This window comes from Plectropomus leopardus, chromosome 5 (genome assembly GCF_026936395.1).
Source record: "Plectropomus leopardus strain MGB_pleo_1.0 chromosome 5, ASM2693639v1, whole genome shotgun sequence".
Taxonomy (NCBI): Eukaryota; Metazoa; Chordata; class Actinopteri; order Perciformes; family Serranidae; genus Plectropomus; species Plectropomus leopardus.
The window spans coordinates 16561683-16581384 of record NC_142180.1 but is presented as its reverse complement, the minus strand read 5'-3'; the positions used below and the strand labels follow the sequence as shown (position 1 = coordinate 16581384).

At 38.1% G+C, this 19702-nt stretch overlaps 1 protein-coding gene across 1 annotated transcript; it reads right to left on the bottom strand.

Annotated features, from left to right (window-relative positions):
• Nucleotides 1–5960: 5960 nt before the first annotated feature.
• comp (cartilage oligomeric matrix protein) lies at nt 5961–19305 on the bottom strand. Its single transcript, XM_042512589.2, has 19 exons — nt 19171–19305; nt 15614–15687; nt 15441–15492; nt 14895–15043; nt 14301–14438; nt 13334–13411; nt 12479–12631; nt 11714–11818; nt 11256–11363; nt 11005–11164; nt 10006–10124; nt 9376–9428; nt 9069–9262; nt 8793–8971; nt 8646–8694; nt 7915–8111; nt 7070–7242; nt 6668–6807; nt 5961–6353 (listed from the first exon to the last, which is right to left on the bottom strand). Exons 1-19 carry the CDS (start codon nt 19235–19237, stop codon nt 6295–6297), a joined length of 2247 nt encoding a protein of 748 aa, XP_042368523.1. The 5' UTR covers nt 19238–19305; the 3' UTR covers nt 5961–6294.
• Nucleotides 19306–19702: the final 397 nt, after the last annotated feature.

Below are 19702 nucleotides of genomic sequence, written 5' to 3'. Positions count from 1 at the left end.
GTTTTATTGTTTTAACACATAAAGCTGGATTTATTCTTTTGAAATGATGTGCTTAAAAAAAACATTGCAGCAGAGCTAATGAGATAAATAGCTGTTAATTGTCAGTTAAGCCTGTTTTTTCTGATATGTTATTGATGTTAAAAGAGATCATTGATAGTGAAGATGGGTTTAAGTTATTTAAAGGGAGGATATTCAATAACACTGGGCAAATTTTTATTGTGATCTGGCATGGTAATTTAAAGAACTAATCACAGTCCTTTCAGCCATTATTGCTGTGCGACATGGAGTCCCAAAATTCCCTAATTTTCATTTATTTTTTTATTCTAAATGATTTATTTTAAGTTCGGGGCTTGCAGACTCCTTACTCTTTTACAAAGTTAATGAAAATGCATGCTGAACAAACAGGGTTGGGGCAGATTACTTTGAAATCTGGCTAGTTACTGAATACAAATTACATGGCAATTTGGGGAATTAGTAATGCAATCAATTGGAGTACAAAACAAAGTAATTTAATCTGAATATTTTAATATTATTTCAAAATCAGACATTTACACAATGCACCTTATAGTTTAAAAAATGGAGGCATCCACATGAATTGGAATTCCAAAAAATATAATTTTTTCCCCCTTGAAACATTTTAAAAACATTTTCAGTGCAAATAAAATTTTGATTTTGCATATTCACTGTTTACATTTTGACAAATTAAATCATCCTCATCAAAGACCACCTTAAAGTAATGAGTCTGATACACCACGCCAAATCTGTATTATTAAAAAAATCACCAAGTATATGAAATTGGGTTTCAAAATAGTGAAAACATTAGCGGTATTACCTGCTCTGAGACACTGATGGTGTGTCTGTTGAAGGAGCTAAAACAATGCTACAGTTGTTACCAATGTCAGCGCTCATAGCATTATATTATACACTGGTGTCATTCTGTTCGCCCCCAGTGTGCGAGTGGCGAGATGGTTCCATTGTATCATCAGATGGGTTTTTTAAGCCTGCCTTAAATATCCTGGGCACAGAAATGGAGAAAAACAGTTTAATGGGCTAACTCTACAATGCAGAATTACAGTTTACAGCCTTTTTTCATGTTTTCAACAAGTATTTTCTAACATTTTCAATGTGATTAGAAAGAATCATTGATTTTGCTTTACCACACCTTCACTGCCACAAAGTGGAGCACTTGTTTTAGAAACCATGTATGGCAGACGTGCTTTTCATGAGTTAATAGCGCATTGGTAATCATGAAAAAGTTTGCTAATTTTAAAATTGCCATATTTTAGAGATGTAATTTTAAAAATGTAATCTAGTAGTTCTTGACAATGTAACTATGGGCTAATTAACACCTTTTTTCCAAATACAATCTGGTCTGACTATAGTTATTACTTACATTTGCTATCTGGTTACATAATCCTGATTACATGATTACATGCTCAGTTATTGTTTACTTTTCAGTCAGTAGACAAATTTGTAATTCAAGATGAAGCTTGACTTCATCGTTCTGTGTTAGGAAAGGGAAGAAAAAAGTAAACTGGATGAGTTTGTGTGTTGCAGTGGTGCTATGACAATCAACGAGTGAAATCGTACACAGAACCTTTTTTGTATGCCTGAGTAACAAGAAGTATAAATCCAGCTTTACTTTGACATGAAGTGACATCTCTTTTTCTGTGAACCTCTTACCCTGCCTCCTACCTCTTCCATTGGTAATTTGCTCCATTATTTAAGCCTTCCTCTCCTCCTTCACACATCTCTTCCTGCGTGACTGTTGAACATTAATTCAAAATTGCTGCTCTAAAAAGAAACCCTTTCTTTGTGATACAGTGTTTTAGTTTCTGGAAATGTTTGTTAACAGGCCAGTTACCTTTAGGAAGAAAAAATAAACCACGAAAAAAAGGCCCAGAAATGCACAACACTTACCCAGCAGTTTTTATTTGTTGGATTTTTCCTTTAAGTCACTGAAACAAAATGTATAAAACTTATTCTCTACACGTTTAATTCCTAAAACAAAATGTGTTTGAGCCCAAACTTTATATCTGCGTTCCCAGTAATGCCAGTGAGTTGAGCTTTTTCCCCGTCACTTCCTTCCTGTCATCCTAATGAATACTAGTCCTTCACACTGACCTTGTACATAAGCTATAGCTGAAACAAAATGCATGACTAAAACTGACAGTCAAAACCTCATGAAGGCCTTCTATAGCTGCGCAGGTTTGATTTGTGTAACATAACGCTGTCACAAAGTCTAAAGGGATGCATGTGTGGGTTTCTCCTGGGCGACAGTTAACTCCTGTTAAGTGACTCTGTTACCTCCATCTCTGTATAATGCTACTTCACGAATGATAAGAGAATGTATTTTCTGTGGCAGTGTCCTAGTTTTAGCCTGTTTGCCAAATGACGTTTGGAGTTTTCGGCCCCGTCACGGTCGGACCTCTACTTCTCTCTGCTCTTCAGTTACCCCCTCTTCCCCTCTGAGGAATCACTCAGTCTCTCTCGTCCTAACGTAGCATCTCACAACATACGTGTTTACACAGCATACCAGTGTAAGACTCTTTAACCCGCAGTCGATCTGGCCCCCTCCTCTCCGTCAGCACAACCCTTTTGGCTTTCTTGAAAAAATAGGAGCAGGTTCTGTCTCGCAGAGTTCGCAGATTGGCACGTGCACTCATTGTTTGCATACATGGACTTTAATCCTCCGAAGCTTCTGCATTACGCAGTCAACTGCATGACATGATAGACACATCTCGCAGATCCTTATCCCATGTGATGTACAGGAGTTTGATCTAGCTGTGCTGAGTGTGTTTAATGACATCAGATATGATTGTTTTATGTTGTCGTTGCCTATCATGTCAGGTTCTGGACTGTGTAAAGTGTACTCCTGTTTTGTTTTGCTTTCCTTTCGATTTTTGTGCAATGTTTAGTCCACTAGTTGCTTCGCACTTTATTTGTGACTTTCTGGCTTTTGAGCAGGGACTGTTCTGCCCGATGTGAATGCTGACTGTTTCACTCCGGATGTATAGTCCGGAGATATTTTCATGTCAAAGAAAAGATGAATTCTCTATTTTCCTTTGTAAACTATATTTTGGCTTGTCTTGTTTTTTATCTGTGAAGAATTTAGGGGATGCAAAACTAGAAAGGGCTTACTCCAGTGCAGCTTGCGCTCTCGTGTTGGAAAGGAACGGCACTCCGAATGTATTTCTTCATTGGTCACCCCCCCCAGATGAAAAATTGTATTGAGTTTGAGTGAGATAGTACTACAGTAAATAGTTGGACGGCTTAGTTGCAACCTCAATAACAGGCCAACACAAGTGAGACAGTCTGCACCATGACTACAAACTGCCACCACTAGAGTACCGTACGCCGCTGCAACAGTCTCACTTAACGAGATTAGCTGCAACTCTAAAAAAAATGCAAATTACATGTTTTGGATGTGAAGAATAGGATTTCAGCAAAATTAAAATGTATCAACCCTTCTTGCAGGTGAGACAGTAAAAAAAAAAAACACACACAAAAAAACATTGGTCCATGAAGCATGTTGTAGTGAAGAAGAGTTGATCTGAGTTGAGTTTTGATGGATTTTTCATTAAAGCTCACACTGGTGTATGTGCTCTTAAAGTGAAAAAAATTACAAAATCGTGTGATAACCATTTTAGATGCCTTTTTTTAACTGTCATGCCAACAAGGACGGTCAGCAAAAAGCAACTGTAAGGCTATGGTCACAGATGAGTGAGATTAACATCAGAAAATATTTGCCTCCCATTCACTTCCATTCAATGTGAGCAGAGGGGTGAATACAACATTTACCTCCGGTAGTAAAGCAAATTTGAATCATTGTTCAACTTCGGTGAATTTTGACTGTCTAAGAAGCAGCCTCAACCAACAACAAAGAAGTATTACTGAGTTAAGATAAAACTGTTGAGCTCGTGTTTACAACATTGGAAGTTGTGTATGAAAAGTCGTGAAATCTGAGCATACAAGGTTGTGAATACGAGAGGGGGGTGCTAATATGGACTCTTCATGTGAATATGTTAAACACGACCCCTTTTTCAGGCAGCAGAAGTGTGGAGAAGACAGTGATTGTTTTTGTGTCTAACAGGCCACTTTTATTTGATATTGGCCAAAAAAAATTCAATCTGCCTCCCATTAAAGCTGCTGTCGGGCTGAGAGTGAAACAGAAATGGAGCATAAGAACAAAGAAAATGTACCAATATCATAGTTTGCAGTTTATTAGCAAGCTAGCCAACATTAGCTTGAAAGCTAGCTTTCCATGTCATTTGCCAGCATTTGCTCATGTGTGATTGTAGTCTACCCCGAGGGCATGGTCACGCAATGCAAGCGAGTGACCATCACTTTCCTATTTGTGGGCAGTGCCTGACACAGAAAGTCAGTTTGATACATAACGTTAGCTAGTTTGCTAATAAATGCTGTCTCACATCCCATGACTGTTTCCTGAGGCACCATCTCTTGTGTTGAATCTCCTTCACACGTAATTGTTTGCCAATGTTTGAGGTTGTAATTTCAGCGGTCAAAGTTCAGCTCCACACGATATGAAGATGTGGATTTGCTTTGCCACCGGAAGCGAACATTTTTTGTTCCCCTCTGCTCACATTGAAGTCACCGAAAGGCAAATATTCACTTGTAATTTTGCTCATGTGTGACCTTACCCTTACACCAGCAAATGTTAAAGTTCAAGTTCGGCAGCTAATACACCATAACTTTGTTGTCTTTGCCTGAAACTTTCTTGATGGGACAACTTTTCGTTCTCACATGTTGAGCATGAATTTGCATTTTGAGACTTTACGCTAATTTCATAAAAGTTTTACTGTGTTTGAGACTAAACACTGAAATATAGAAGGCAAAATTTCCAAGCTAACAAACAAGTCCGTTTTCCAAACGTGAGATAAACACTTCGAAGTATATTTTTAAAACTTACCTGCTTGTTTTATTCTGAGACACCATTGACTTGCATTACTTGTTATCACAGCTGATGTGTTAAAAAGCAGTGCAGCCAGAATCTTGCCCTGAACTGAAAAAGCAGATGAGTGAAACTCAAAAAGGAGTCCCAGGATAAAAGGAAAGAGTTGCTGCTCGGCCTTTACTGCTTGTTCCCAGAGTGTTTTAGGTCTGAATAAAATGTCCCTTTAATAACACGGGGTTTTCTAAATGACTCTACAACTCTCTCTGGAAAAACACGGTTTGAGTTCCACTTAAAGCTTATAGTGAGAATAGCATAAAATCACTGTTGTCCTGTAAGTCGTAGTAAAAGATCTGTAGTTATTTATTTGTTGCCATGTGATTCTCCTTATGTGACCATTTGTTTATAAGATGAAAGAAAAATGTCAATTAAATTGAATGTGGAAGACAGATTTTTCTCTGCACTTAGTCTTGATTTGCAGAATATGCCGATTAAAAGAAACTGTCCGATGTCATTTTACAACATCGCAGCGTGTTTGCTGTGGACCTGCATGGTGTTTCGACCCTGTTGTATATTGTCTTTGCTATCGTTTCTATTTTGTAATCTGTATTTCCAAATGCAAAATTTAAAAGATTATTTTGGATATGTGCATGCTTGTGACATGTTCAGAATGTTGATTTCCACTAAAAGCTGTTGAGTTTGAAAAAAAAAAAGTCACGTCTGTTACTGAAAATCAAATGTTTGACCTTTTTTTTTGCAGTTAACCAATTATTACAGGGCTTCACCATTAATATGTGCTTTTCTAGTCTTTTAAAGATGCTATACATGACAAATATAAATCATTTTCAACCTAATATGAATGATCAACAATTCACAAGTTTATACGATTATTTGTAATTTGCAATTTAAAAGTACCTCAAATTAAACATTTCGCAAATGCTAATAAGCAAACATTGTGTTAAACTAGAATCTGAATTTTTTAACCTGCACAATCAGCTGTGCAGCCACAGTAAATGGTTACAGTTTAAATTCATTCAGATGCAGCACATAATTTACCAAAATCCACATATATTTATTAGTGACAGTGAAATCTTTGCAATATTTCTTCCTTCAAAAGTATACATAGAAATGTAAATATACAGTAGACAATATTTTGTCACAATATTATTTAGGGTTTGGTAACAGCTAAACAATTCGAAAAGTCGTGTTATATTTACGTTTACTACTCTGGCATTTCCTCTTCTGTCAGAACAGTTTTTACTTTCAAACTTGTGCGGTGGGCTTTTTTGTTAATAATTTTTTGCAAAATGATTATTTTATTTCTGACTCCAGTTGTGCTTTGGAGAGTGTTTCCCAGAATTCCCTGGGCTTGTTTATTGTCATCAGGCCACCAGCTGCACCTGCTGGGCTCTGTAGGTGTCAAAGTCCTCAGGAAGAGTGTCTGCAGAGAGAAACAACAGGAGGTGAAATCTCTGTCTGGTTTACAGTTTGAGCAGCCGAAGGAAAAACTCAACATTGAGTGAGAAAGTTACTGTTGTGGCTGCATTCTTATCTCTCTCTTTTTTTTTTTTAAATTTGTATGTAGCTATATTTGGCTGTTTTTTGGCAAAGCTGAATGAAACAGGTGAACAATTTTTTTTTCTTTTAACTTTAAATAGCTGTAGGCTATGTACAACAATTAGCTGAAAAATTTTGAAAGCACACTTTAATGCATAGTCAGAATCTTCTTATTTTAGAAAGTGAAACTCTTCTCACCGTTGCAGCGGTAGCGCAGGTTGGCCCAGATGATGTTCTCCTGGGAGAAGCAGAAGACTCCCAGTCGACCTCCTCTCATTGTGGCGTCTATGATGACGCCTGTGTCCGCCACCATCTGAGGACCCTCGTAAAAACGAACCCTGCACACCAACAGAAAGCAGGTAATAACATAACACAACAACAAAACTTTTCATAATTGTTTGTAAAGACAATGATTAGGGAATTGGAAGGTTTATTCTTTTTGCAGTCTTTCCTGCGTCCCTGTCCTTGTGCAGAGGTTAGGCTACATATGTCAGGGACCAACTGAATGCACAGACGTGAAATCCATCTCTGAAATCATCTGACTTTCTGCAAACAAATAGTTTTTTTTGTGTAAGATTATTCCTTGAACTCAGTCAGTACCTGATGTAGCCGTCAGCGGGTCGGTGTTGGAGAAACCAGCGGTAGGAAGTTTTGTCCTTCCAGCCAACATTACGTGCGTCTTTCCACAGTAGTTTGACCTGGTCGCTCGTGTCACCAGTGTGCCACAAGGCGTTCCTCAGATTTTCACCTGGACCCGTGTCCGACTTGACAGCCTTTTCAAAACAACAAATGAAAAGAAGTCTGAGTCTCTGGACTAATCTTTCACGTCCTTTGATTGCAGTGGATTACTTGTCATGGCAACTCTGTGTGCTATAAAACCATTGTAAAGTGTAAAGAACTGAATATTGTCACCTTTAAAAACACAGAATTTAACCTTTAACAAAGCGATTATGTCTTCCTCTAATACTGGTGATCAGTACCACTTTCTGATAAGGCACATTTCAGTTGTAAGCCATTAACAGCAACAACTTCTCAGTTACGAGGCTGTGAAAAACTGTCCTCCAGCATGCTTTTCTGTTTCACTTTTTAATTCATATGTGAGACCCCTCTGAATTTTAAACCATGGATTTTTGGGAGAAAGCTTATTACTTATCATTTATTAACATTAACTACTGACTAACTTTCACAGCACTTTCCCAGAAGGAAGGCGGTTTAGGGATCACCCTAATGAGGTTTTTCCACCACCTGGAAACCCCAAAAGCTGTTCATATTAATGGATTACAACTGATCTATAATCAGATCATTAGAAATGAATTATTAGCCATTGCAGATGATTTGCCTTTTATAAATGAAGCTTTATCTTTTCAGTTATTATTAAGTGGTAAACATATTTTTTGTAACTAAGCAGCTGAGAAGTTCCTCTGTGTCTGAACACAATATGCTACCTTCAGCTGGATGCCTGGCTCTGCCACGGCTCTGAACGGGTTCGCCTGCCAGTAGATCTGCTCCACCTGCTTCCACATCACCACGTAGAAACTGGAGCTGTCCTGGTACCCAAAGATAAATCCTGCATAGTCGTCATCCGTTACCGTATTTACGTGAAACGTCCCTTCAAAATCCACGCCGCTGAAAGCCGTGTAACCTGGTGGAGACATCAGAAATAGTCAGACATTTTTTAGGCATACACATCTGCTTTCTTACCTAATGTTTGATGAAAAGATTGGTACCAGCACATCGTTCGATTGTTATAGCAGCCAGTTAGCTTAGCTTAGCATAAAGACTGGAAACAAAACAGCTATCAAACATGTTCATTTTTTAGCTTTAGAGGTGCTAGTATGTTGCTTATAAAATTAAAGAGGGCAGTTGTGGCTAAGAGGTAGAGCAGGTCGTCCTCTAATTGGAAGGTCAGTGGTTCGACATCTGGCTCCTCCGCCTCGGCCACCAGTGTGTGAATGCGTGTGTGAATGGGTGAATGTGACAATGTTGTGTGAAAGTGCTTTGTGTGGTCAATAAGACTAGAAAAGCACGATACAAATAGAGTCCATTTACCATTTACCATTTGATTCAAGCACTCTTTGGGTTGTGTTTGAAGTTTTTTTTGTATCCTCCACATGTCCCACTAAGGGTTTGTGGATATGCACTCTATTCCTTTAAATAGCAGATATAATACTCTTACCAACAGCCAGTCCAGGATCACTGTTCATAGTCTGGACAATCTCTCTTCCCTGCACAGACAAAGTAAATTTAAGCAGGATTCAAGAAGATGTTCAGTATTTTGGGACACACACACACACACAGAAAAAAACAAGAACAAATAGTTAACCTGGTTCAGCACCACCCAGTTGGGGTCGATCTGTGCATCTCCCTCTGGATCTAAAACCACAGTCTGGTACTCCCTGAAGTCAGTGAGGGTGACCTCAGCGTTTTCTGGACAGACGTCGATGGTGTCGATGATAGTGTCGTTGTCGAAATCTCTCTCACATATGTTGCCAATACCATCACCTGAAAAGATAAATATAAAGGCCGTCTTAAAAAAAACCCCAAACTTTTCTTTATTATTTACTGGACTGGACTTACAGTAGTTGGGGCTATTACCCACCATTAGAGTCCTCCTGCAGAGGGTTAGGGATCAGACGGCAGTTATCAGGACCAGGTGGCAGCAGGTCTGGGATGCCGTCATTATCGTCGTCATCATCACACTCGTCTCCTATGCCGTCCTTGTCGGTGTCCAGTTGGGAGCTGTTGATGACGGCTGGACAGTTGTCCCGAGAGTCTTGGTGACCGTCACCATCACTGGACATGAGAGACTTTTACTGGCACATGCTGATTTTGGTCTCCAGTATGCTTGTTACACAGATAATTAAAAAATATATGTATATGATGTGATTGATGAGGTCACACAGTACCTGTCCTTGTTAGTGTCACAGGGGTCTCCAATCAAGTCATTGTCCACATCCGTCTAAAGATGAAATGAGTTATTGTTAGTAGGAAACTGAACAAAGTCAAACAGAATTTACTGCCGCTGTTGGTTTTCAAGCTTTTTTTGCAGATGTCATTGATAAGAGCTCTTAATTACCTCTCCATCATCAAAAGTTTTTTGCGTTTGGGGTTTTAAATTCTCTGAAAAACTACTTCAGTGTGTTATTTTGAGTTATATAGTTCATAACATGACCTTTTTTAATGCCACAGTTAAAGCAGAAATTGTATTTTGCTGTGGCTCAGATGGAAAAGGTGATTTAAGTTTTTGCAAAATGTGTAATCTGCAGTTGTTTGTCCATGTTGTTTGTTACTGTTATTCAAATCTGATAAAACTCTGTCCACACAGTCTGGATGAAGCAGATCAGTTTGATTTTTTACTGTTAATTTCGAACTTTCAAACTTTAATTTTGAATGTTGGGTATAAAGTTTTAAATGTGACAATTTTTTATACTTGGAACAGTTGTTGCAACGTTCCATTTTATAAATATATATATTGATTAAGAGGTGACATCTTTCTCTTACAGAACCAGCTAACAACACATAAAGAGGTTTGTGACCTGGTCAGGGTTTGGGACATAAGGACAGCTGTCGCAGGCGTCTCCCACTTTGTCTCCATCACGATCTATCTGGTCAGTGTTGGGAACTCTTTTGCAATTATCCAGGTGATTCAGGATTCCTGAGAATAAAGTGGGAACCAGTGAATGTTGAGGTAGATTATATTATTCCTCCATTATTTTCGTTAAAGCTTTGTTTCTTCCTGCTTTTGGTATATAATTTAGCTGTACGTATTGTATGTGTCAAAGAACATACAGTCATAATTACATTATTAATTAATTGATAATTAATTAATTAATTAATTACAGGCCTCTCCTGTATTAGCATTTACAAATATTGGTACGAAGAATCAAACTATACTATTCATTATATCCCATTTCTGCCGATGTAATGGTAAAAAAAGACCCTATTAGTTATTGTAAGGAGAAATTTCTTGATATAGTAATTTAGTATCTCAAAAGGATAACTTGGGATCTGTATCTCAAAATAATGAGAGATTTTTGCAAAAATAATGACTGAGTATCTTAAAATAATGACTTAGTATTGCAAATAGTGAGAATGTTTCCCCAAAGAATGAGAAACTCTCAAAATAAGGGCTTAGTATCTCAAAATAACTTTCTTACTTACTATTGCAAAAATAACATATCTTAAAATGACATAATGACATGACATAATATCCCAAAATAATGACTTAATATCTCACAATGCTCAGAAACTTTCTTAATATAATGACCTAATATCTTAAAATGATGAGAAACTTGGTCAAAATAATGAGTTAGTATCTGAAAATAATGAACAACTTTCTCAGAATGACTTACTTAACTCAGTGTACTGAGAAATGTCAGAAAGTTACTCATTTTTTTCATAAACATTCTCATCATAATGAGTTATACATTGATGGATATGGGCTTCCACAGTTCTTAACCCAAAACATCAATGCTTAACGTGTGAAGAAATACCCATTGAAGTGACACAGTTTAAAACATATGCAGTATACTAACCATCCCCGTCAATGTCTTCGTCACACTCATCACCAAATTTGTCCACATCAGTGTCTTTTTGGTCATTGTTTTTGACGGCACGGCAGTTGTCGCAGGCATCACCAAAATCGTCCTCATCAATGTTTCTCTGGTCCACGTTAGGCACCAACACACAGTTATCCTGTAACACAGATGTACACAGGCTTTTCTAGATTTTCAAGTATTTCAAATCATTTTCATCATCCCAACACTGTCTGTCTCCTATGATGAACCTGCATATTGGGGATCCCATCTCCATCTGCATCGTCATCACAGGCGTCTCCAATTCCATCACCGTCAGCATCTTCTTGACCAGAGTTGGGAACGGTGAGACAATTATCCTGAAAAAAAAAAACACATTCTATTAATATAGACTGAAATCAGATGTAGTAAAATTACTGACAGTGTTGGATATGTAGTGTTATGGGTCAGTTTCTCCCACCATGAAGAACATGCTTCAGTTTAGAGCTGCTAAACTGAATAAAGTTTTAGCTTTGAAATTTGGTCAAATTGTTCTTTTCTGACAACAAAGGTTTACTTTATACACTCATTCAATTTCTCAACAGCATACATTACATTATCATATCTACATATAACCTGTGAATATTTGATTCTTTGCAGATGACTACATTATGATCATTTATGCCGATTATGTGTCACTAATCTTTAAAGACTTCTTTTGGAGGCTCACCTTGTTACAGTTCCTCTCAGGACAGGCCAGTCTCTCATCGGGAAAACCATCAATGTCAATGTCCGGCCCGCAGAGGTAGCCGTTGCCAGCCCATCCGACTCCACACTGTGAGTATGGATAATGTTTTATGTACTGTACAGACTGTTTTCATTGCCCCAGTTGCTTACTGCACACAGCACCAGATGACCTTAAGTGCTCAAACAGACCTTTGGTTGCACGGTTTCTGGCTCAGGTACTTAAAGTTATATGTTTCACAGAGTTGGGTCAAATCTGTTTAGCAGCTTTGTACAAACTTATATATTTTAAAGCTCTACCTGGTGGTCACAGTTAGATGAACTTCTAAATAACTGTAGCAGTAAATTGAGTATAATTGGTTCAATTTGGCACAGGTAATGGATAGTGAAGAGGAGGGGTATCAAAGACAGAGTGCTCTTACAAAAGATAATAAATATTCCTGTTTTTCACATGATTTATTATGATTATTTTTTAAAGCTGCTTTAGTTCCAATTTTATGAATAAGTCTGAAAAATAACAAATAGGGGCTATAACAATAAATCTTCCCATTAATAAGACTTTCTCAGCACAAGGAAACTAATGCATTAAAACTTTAAACAAGTAGACAATGAAGATCTTCATACTTTAAAATCATAGAACATTAAAATCCCACACTCCTGTCTTGGGACAGCTAAAGTGTGAAACTGCCCACTTTTGCTCTGAGAGACTCAGTGTCAACTCAGAACAAAAAAAATAGTTTGATTTACTCACCTGACACTCAATTACACCATCTCGATGGACTGTGCATCCAGCGCTGGCGTGGCAGGGGTTGGGTTGGCCATTCCCACAGGCTCTCTCCGGCTTACAGCCACGCCGCTGATCCCCAACATAGCCCGTCTTACAGGGACCACACCTGAATGAGCCCTGGCGACACAGAGGAAACAGAAATATTAAATCACTGATAAGGGCAAGGATCACTTTATGTTCTCACACTGGTTTTATTGTGATAGAACCTCCAAAGATTGCACCAAGAAGCTAATAGGAAAACCTTTGCACCATATTGGATTTTACACGAGTTATACTTACTATACTAAATCATGAAGTGACATGGAATACAGTCGCCAATGTTAAATTTAAGCTCTACTTCCATTTTTCAGTATTAGAAAACATAATGGAGGCAAAACAAACAAAACGACATAGGCAGTTGGCTTGCATTATTCTGGCTCAAAATTGATCACACACAAACACACACGCACGAATACCCATGACACAGTGTGACATGAAATTATCCTGCAATATTGCTGTTATTTTCACAGAATAAAGGGGACTTAACAGATACTGTGGACAGAAGTGACAACGGTAAAATGTGGCACCAAAAGTACAGATCGGCGAACTGACTCAGTAATGTCAGTTATACAGAAATACTAAATATCTAAAGTTTGTTAGTATAAGCCACCATAAGCTACCAGTCAAGTGTGGCTAGTAAGTTATGGTGCATTTTCCTGCTTATAAAAACATTTCTTTCATAAGATATAAGAGATATCCTGAATTTTCTTTTAAAGTTGCCTAATCTCACTTTAAATTGCTGTTGTTGGTTTATTGTAAATTCCTATTGTTAATACTCACAGGGCTGTTCATACAGATGGAGTTCTCCACACAGCCTCCATTGTTAAGGCCTTCACACTCATTGATATCTCTGCACACCTTGACAGGACAAACACACAGAGAGGACATCAACGGAAATAAGAGGCTGGAAAAAACATGAAGTGTGGCAGAGTGAAGACAGCTGTGTGTCGAGGATGAAGGTGGTGCTGAAACAGTCCAGTGCACCCAGTGTGACATACTGTATGTACAGAAGGGAGTGAGGAGGTGTTGATGATGCATTTTGAAAGGAGCTGCTGAGAAGCAAAGATAAACATGTTGAGGTGCAGACTGGAGAGTTTCTTTTCTCAAGGTAATACCAAAAAACATTATATAACATTATTTTTTAAATTAAATTAGCATCATTCAGCATGGTACATTTCACAGTTCTTTTTAAACATTTGATTACATAGGTTGCCTATCTTAATCGTCAAGGGCAATTAATCTTGGAATACAGTTTAATATATTGATATTGTTTTTGTCATTTAAATGTGTTATACATAATAGTTGGGGTGCAACGTCAAGAGAGACAGGAGCCCCCTATATATATATATATATATATATATATATATATATATATATATATATATATATATATATATATATATATATATATATATATATATATGAAAAGTGGCCCCTGATGACTCAAACTCCCATAAAGGCACTATATAGTGCATCGCCTTTGAATAATATCTGTGATAAAATGTACTTAACTTACAAGCTTTATCATAGGAGGGTTGTAGGACATGGTCAAAAAGTATGTAAGTGGACCTTTTTTGAAAAATTGGGGTTTAATTGAGACTTTTTTAACACCATTATGTGTTCCAGAGTATTTCTTTAGCCTTTTGTTTCCTTATTTTGTTAAAGTACTGATAGTGACAGAGGTATTAGTTTAGAGGAGCTGAACAGTGTGCATTTGCATGTGGGTGTATACGGAGATGATGCTGACCTGTTTGTTGGCTGTAGCGTAGGCAAGGCCAACGCCCTGGATCTGGGGGCCAGTGTATCCAGGAGGACAGGCACCACAGCGGAAACCTGGGGATGTGTTTATGCACCGCACACCCATGTGGCATGGCATCACGGTACACTGTCGACAAAAAAATCCCAGAAAAACACATCAAGACACTTTATTAGATGAATATATTAAAATTTGAGCTTTAGGATAATAGGTGGAAGTTCATTAATGACAATCTAATGCGGATTGATAGAAGTGACAGACACAGGTGTTTTTTATTTATAACAGCTGATTAGACCACAGATTGAAGTTGGGTTGAGCTTTGCTGGTAGGTACGTGAGGTGACAAAACTACATAAACTCATAAGAATAAAAGAGATGACACTCTACCGTCTTAACAGGTGCAACAAACCCAGAGATCTAATCAGGAATTAAGTGAAAACATCCATGTGGATGGACCATATTGTTGCAAGACAAAGAAAATGGAGGAAACCCTTTTCACTTTATAATGACTTAGAGGTAGATACTTTTACTATCACAAAGATGCATTGTATTATTTTGCATTCTATCCTATGATATCTCTGTGTACCTCATCCACATCAGTGCAGTGGGTACCATTGCCCTCCATACCCTCTGGACAGGGTCCACACTTAATACCCTGAGGTGTCTCCTTACACTTCACCCCTGGGTGACAGGGGTTGGGCACGCAGGAGGGACGAGGCTGCATTCCTCCCATCCCTGAGGAGAGAGAAGGTTTGTATCATCTAATCCGATTTGTTTGCACGTATGTTGTAAATTTGTTAGTTTCATATGACGTCATGAAACTCCCATATAAATATATTGTGTCAGTGTTTCTTTATGTTATTTTTTTATACAGGTTTCCTATGCAGGTCTGTAAATCTGAAAAACTTTAAGAGAAGAGTTCTTGAAAAGTTTAAAACAATGTTGAAAAGGTAAGAAAATTATCTGTCATCATCACCATAAAATTACCTACATAACAACCAAAACTTCACATTTAGTTGTAAATTACAGCTGTTGGGAAAACATTGAATGTTAAAATAGAAAATGTGTGTTGCGTTCACTATCATGTAAGTAAAGTGCTGATATAAATTTCCTGCTCAGTTGGTCAGCTTACCACAAGCTTCACACTCCATCACAGTGTTCTTCAGGAATACGATCTCTTTAATCTGAAAAATACAATCAATGGAATGTTTTTTGAATCATTAAGCCAATCACATATCAGATCACATTAGCCATCATCAGCCTCATGCACAGATACATATTAAGCTCATGTTTTCTATGTTTTACCTGCTGTTTCAGAAGCTCTCTGATCTCAGCCAGTGCGAGATTCGTCATTTTAATTTGACTGATAATTTCTCCATCTGAAAAAAATAAGAAAAACAAAGTTTCAAGAGATACATAACATAACCACGGGTATTATAACCAGCTGAATTACTATTGAGCCAGTCCACACATACACAGTGTTTTAGCCACGGACTCTAAGACAGTTTGAATTTTTCCAGTCTATAGCATAGTGGTCATGGTAAGAAACATTTGGTATTGTTTCAGTATTTTACTAACAAAACAGATTTAAAAACTTCTCCACTTTTACTTCCCTAGCTTTACCAAGTTGTATGATTGTTTGTGCTGCTGTTACGAAGACAGCTAGATCGCTTTCTATATTCTACCAACAACACGACACAGGACACACTGCATTTTGTTTCCACAGTTACTTTAGTTGCTCCACCATGGGCCATTTCCACTAGTGTGGGTGGTAATGCATCAAATTTACATTAATACTCTTTGGTAACTGGGGATAGCTACCAATAGCTACTGGGGAAATGGCACTATTTTCTTCCTATTTTGAATGCGTGATGGTCCACAGACTTCCTTTCTACAATCAATTGGGCCTACATTTTCCCAGTAGATAGTAACCGGTGCCATCAGAATTGTACAGTGAAGAGGAGGGATAATCCAAACGCAGATGGTGTTATTGTTCTAAAGTCATTACATTGTGCAATTAACATTTACATAATAATAAGATAAAGCAAAAAAAGTCTATTTCTACTTTAACCTCAGCTTGTTGGTTTCAATAAATGAAAAACTACGACTACTACTACTACTACTACTACTACTACATTTTATTTAATAGGTCACCCAAGGTCACCCTGCAGGGCATAGAAATAAAATCAAGTACCAACAAGTTAAAAGCACACAGAACAACATACAAAGAACAGTAAATGTAAGGATGCTGGGGTTGGGGACACAGGGTACAGTGAGTGTTAGAGTGAAAAAGTCTCAATAAAATATGTAGAATGTCTTAATTGTGAATTAATGTGTTATTACCACCTACATATATAGGAGACAAAAGTGCTGATGGAGGCCCAGATAGCAGAAGTGTGAAGTGTGTGTGTGAGTGTGTGTGTGTGTGTGTGTGTGTGTGTGCGTGTGTGTGTGTGTGTGTGTGTGTGTGTGTGTACAGTACGCAGATGCATGCCTGCAAGTTAAACATCAAACAGTTTTGATCAAACAACCAAACATATTGACATCAAACTGCCGCATTTCACCTCATCAGTCTTCCTGGCGGCTGAACATCTGAGACCAGAAGCTCACTCAGCAAATATGGACATGTGTGGGGAGGAACAAAACACATGTCCTCCTGTACAACATGATCCACTGCCTGTCGGATACCAAAGTCTACTGTAATACCTGTCGTTCCTCAGCCACCGCAGGCCTCGCTTGTATCCACCACCCCCGCATTCACTGGAGTCAGAGATGTTTTGATTGCAGCTGCGAAACTGATTTTCCAGATATGGAATGATACAAGATTTTCTGGAAAGGACATTCCCCTGTGCTACCAGGAACTAAACTCCGTGGGTGTCTGTGCATTTGTATGGTTACACAGAGTAAGTGTTCTGGATTTTTAATGTGGATTCTATAACATTTATATCAACTATCCAACAACGCAGAGATTGTCCTGATCTGCTCCTGAGGTCGTGTTTTTCCTTTGTTTAATGCCATTCTTTAGTCAAGCTTAGTGTTTCCTGTTTTATTTTGTTACTCTCATCGCCTCTTATTTCAGGTCACTTCACTTCCTGTCCTTGTGTTTTCCAGCCAGTTTTGATTGTCTGCTCTCCCTGATTAGTTTCACCTGTCCCTCACTGGTCTTGCAGTCTACTCACCTGTTGTCACTTCCCCAATTAGTATCTCCCTACTTATACCACTGCAGTTTCTTTGTTTGTTCTCCTCCTTCGTTGGACTTCTGTTACCTGCGTTTCTGTGCCTGCCTGATTTTACCTGCCTGATTTTGGAACTGAAAGCTTTTTCTTTTCTTAAAATAAATGTTTGAATTCATCCTGGTGCTGCTCATCGACATTTGGGTCCTCTCCTGCTATCTGCCAACACCTGGCGGAAATGCCCAAAAGAATGTTTTTTCCTTTGAAACAAGGCCGTGTCACATTTAAATGAAAAAATAAAACAACCTTCCTCCCAGAAAAGAAAAGTTCAGTGGCACTCAGAGATTTCACTGCTGCAGCTTCATTCAGTCTGCGTTATGGAGGCTCATGTTAGCTAACTTAATAGTTGTGTAGCTGAAATTACAGAGGAAATTCAGTCATTCTTAAGTTTGCTCCTGTCTCATTACATTGTGGCTGAATTTACACTTAAAGTCTTAATATCCAAATCTGGTTAACTGCCGATATCTGATCATTTTTGACCACCTGCTTACATCTGCTCTTGAAAGTGACCCCTGTATTTTTGCCTGAACAGTTTATTTGCCCCAAAGCTTAAGAGATAGGTAACTTCTGCATTTGACCACTGGCTTTAACTATCATCCTTCATTGTTTTATTTTCCATCTTCCGAGTACATGTTATTACATCATTAAAATGTGCCATTTTCAATAACAACTGGCAGTGCCAGGGAATATCTGATCTGTCTGCTTTGACTACTGATTCATTTGCAGATATCCGAATAATATCTGATTTATTTCCACATATGAATGAGGCCTGAAACCAAACTGAGAATATGTGATTCCATGGCCGTCATGGCATTGTACAGCTGCTAAACACTGATTAGATGCTTACACTTTTTCACTTAATTTGCAGAGGATTTTTTAAAAAATCACAGATTCTCTGGTAGAAAGGTTTATCTCAAAGCAGGACAGGATGCTCAGGTGTGGTCAGATCCTGAAGCAACATGCTGCTTGTACTAACTGACCCAAAGACCCCACCACCACCCCTTCCCCCAGAGGAGCCGTATGAGGGCAGAGACCTCCTGAGCAGCAAGCGCAGGAAATGTGGTATTCCCATTAGCAGCAACTCTGTTTACTGAATGGATTCCACAGAAAAGATGCTGGAAATAAATCACTCTCACTGCTAATAGAAAAGTAAATGAAACTTTTTTTCTACATCTAAAGGATTACAGTGATTATTTTTCCTTATTGTCTACTTAGAAAGCCTTTGCACGGAAAACTCAAACTACTCCTCCATAAGCCACAAGCCACAATACTCATTTATTCATGAGATACTCAGGAAAAATAAATAAAATAAGCATAAAAAACAAATCATAATTCAAGTTTCAAACCTCTAACATATATTTTTTCATCCATGTTAGACATTTTATGCTTACTGTAAGATCATCTACTGCTTGAATAATGGTGGTCAATTTCCATAAGTACAGTTGTATGTAGAAGTTTTCATAATCCATATAAATACATGTAAATAGTACCAGTGGACGGCTTTTACCAGTTCAGCAATCTTCTCTGGAAGATGTCTAATTTCCCCAAAAGATCAGTCAAGTTGTTGTTTCCCGCCTTCACAGCCCAAAGCAAAAATAATGTGTAAAAAACATAAACCATGTGTCTCACCTCTTTGTCCAGCTGCAGCGTGTCCTCCCATGCAGAGTGCACAGTTCAGCAGCAGAAACCACAGCATGGTTTAACCTTTGTTTACAGATGCTTCTGTTCAGGTACAGCTTCTTCTTTCTCTTCTGCAGCAGACTCACTGCTCCTCCTGCAAACCTGGACCCAGCAGTCTTGTTTTATACCCCCCTCCTCCCCTCCCTGGCCCACATCCCCATCCTCTCCCCTAAAACTCCTACGTAAAGCAATATTTATGGGAGTCCAAGCCATGGCAATAGGAGTTTGATTGCACAACACATTACACCCCCACATACAGTAAAACTGCATCTGAATGTTATCGGTATAAATGCTTCATTTTCATAAAGACAAAATGGTTTTTTGCTGTTGGTTGGTTGGGGTTCAGCTTAAAAAACTTCTTTTGTCTTATTTTTCTTTTAATGGGTTTTTACATTGTTTGTTCTTAGGGTTAGTTGGTTGTATTTTGGCCTACTTTTCAACAGAAAACTATAATCTGGTCTAATATAAATGTAATTTGAAG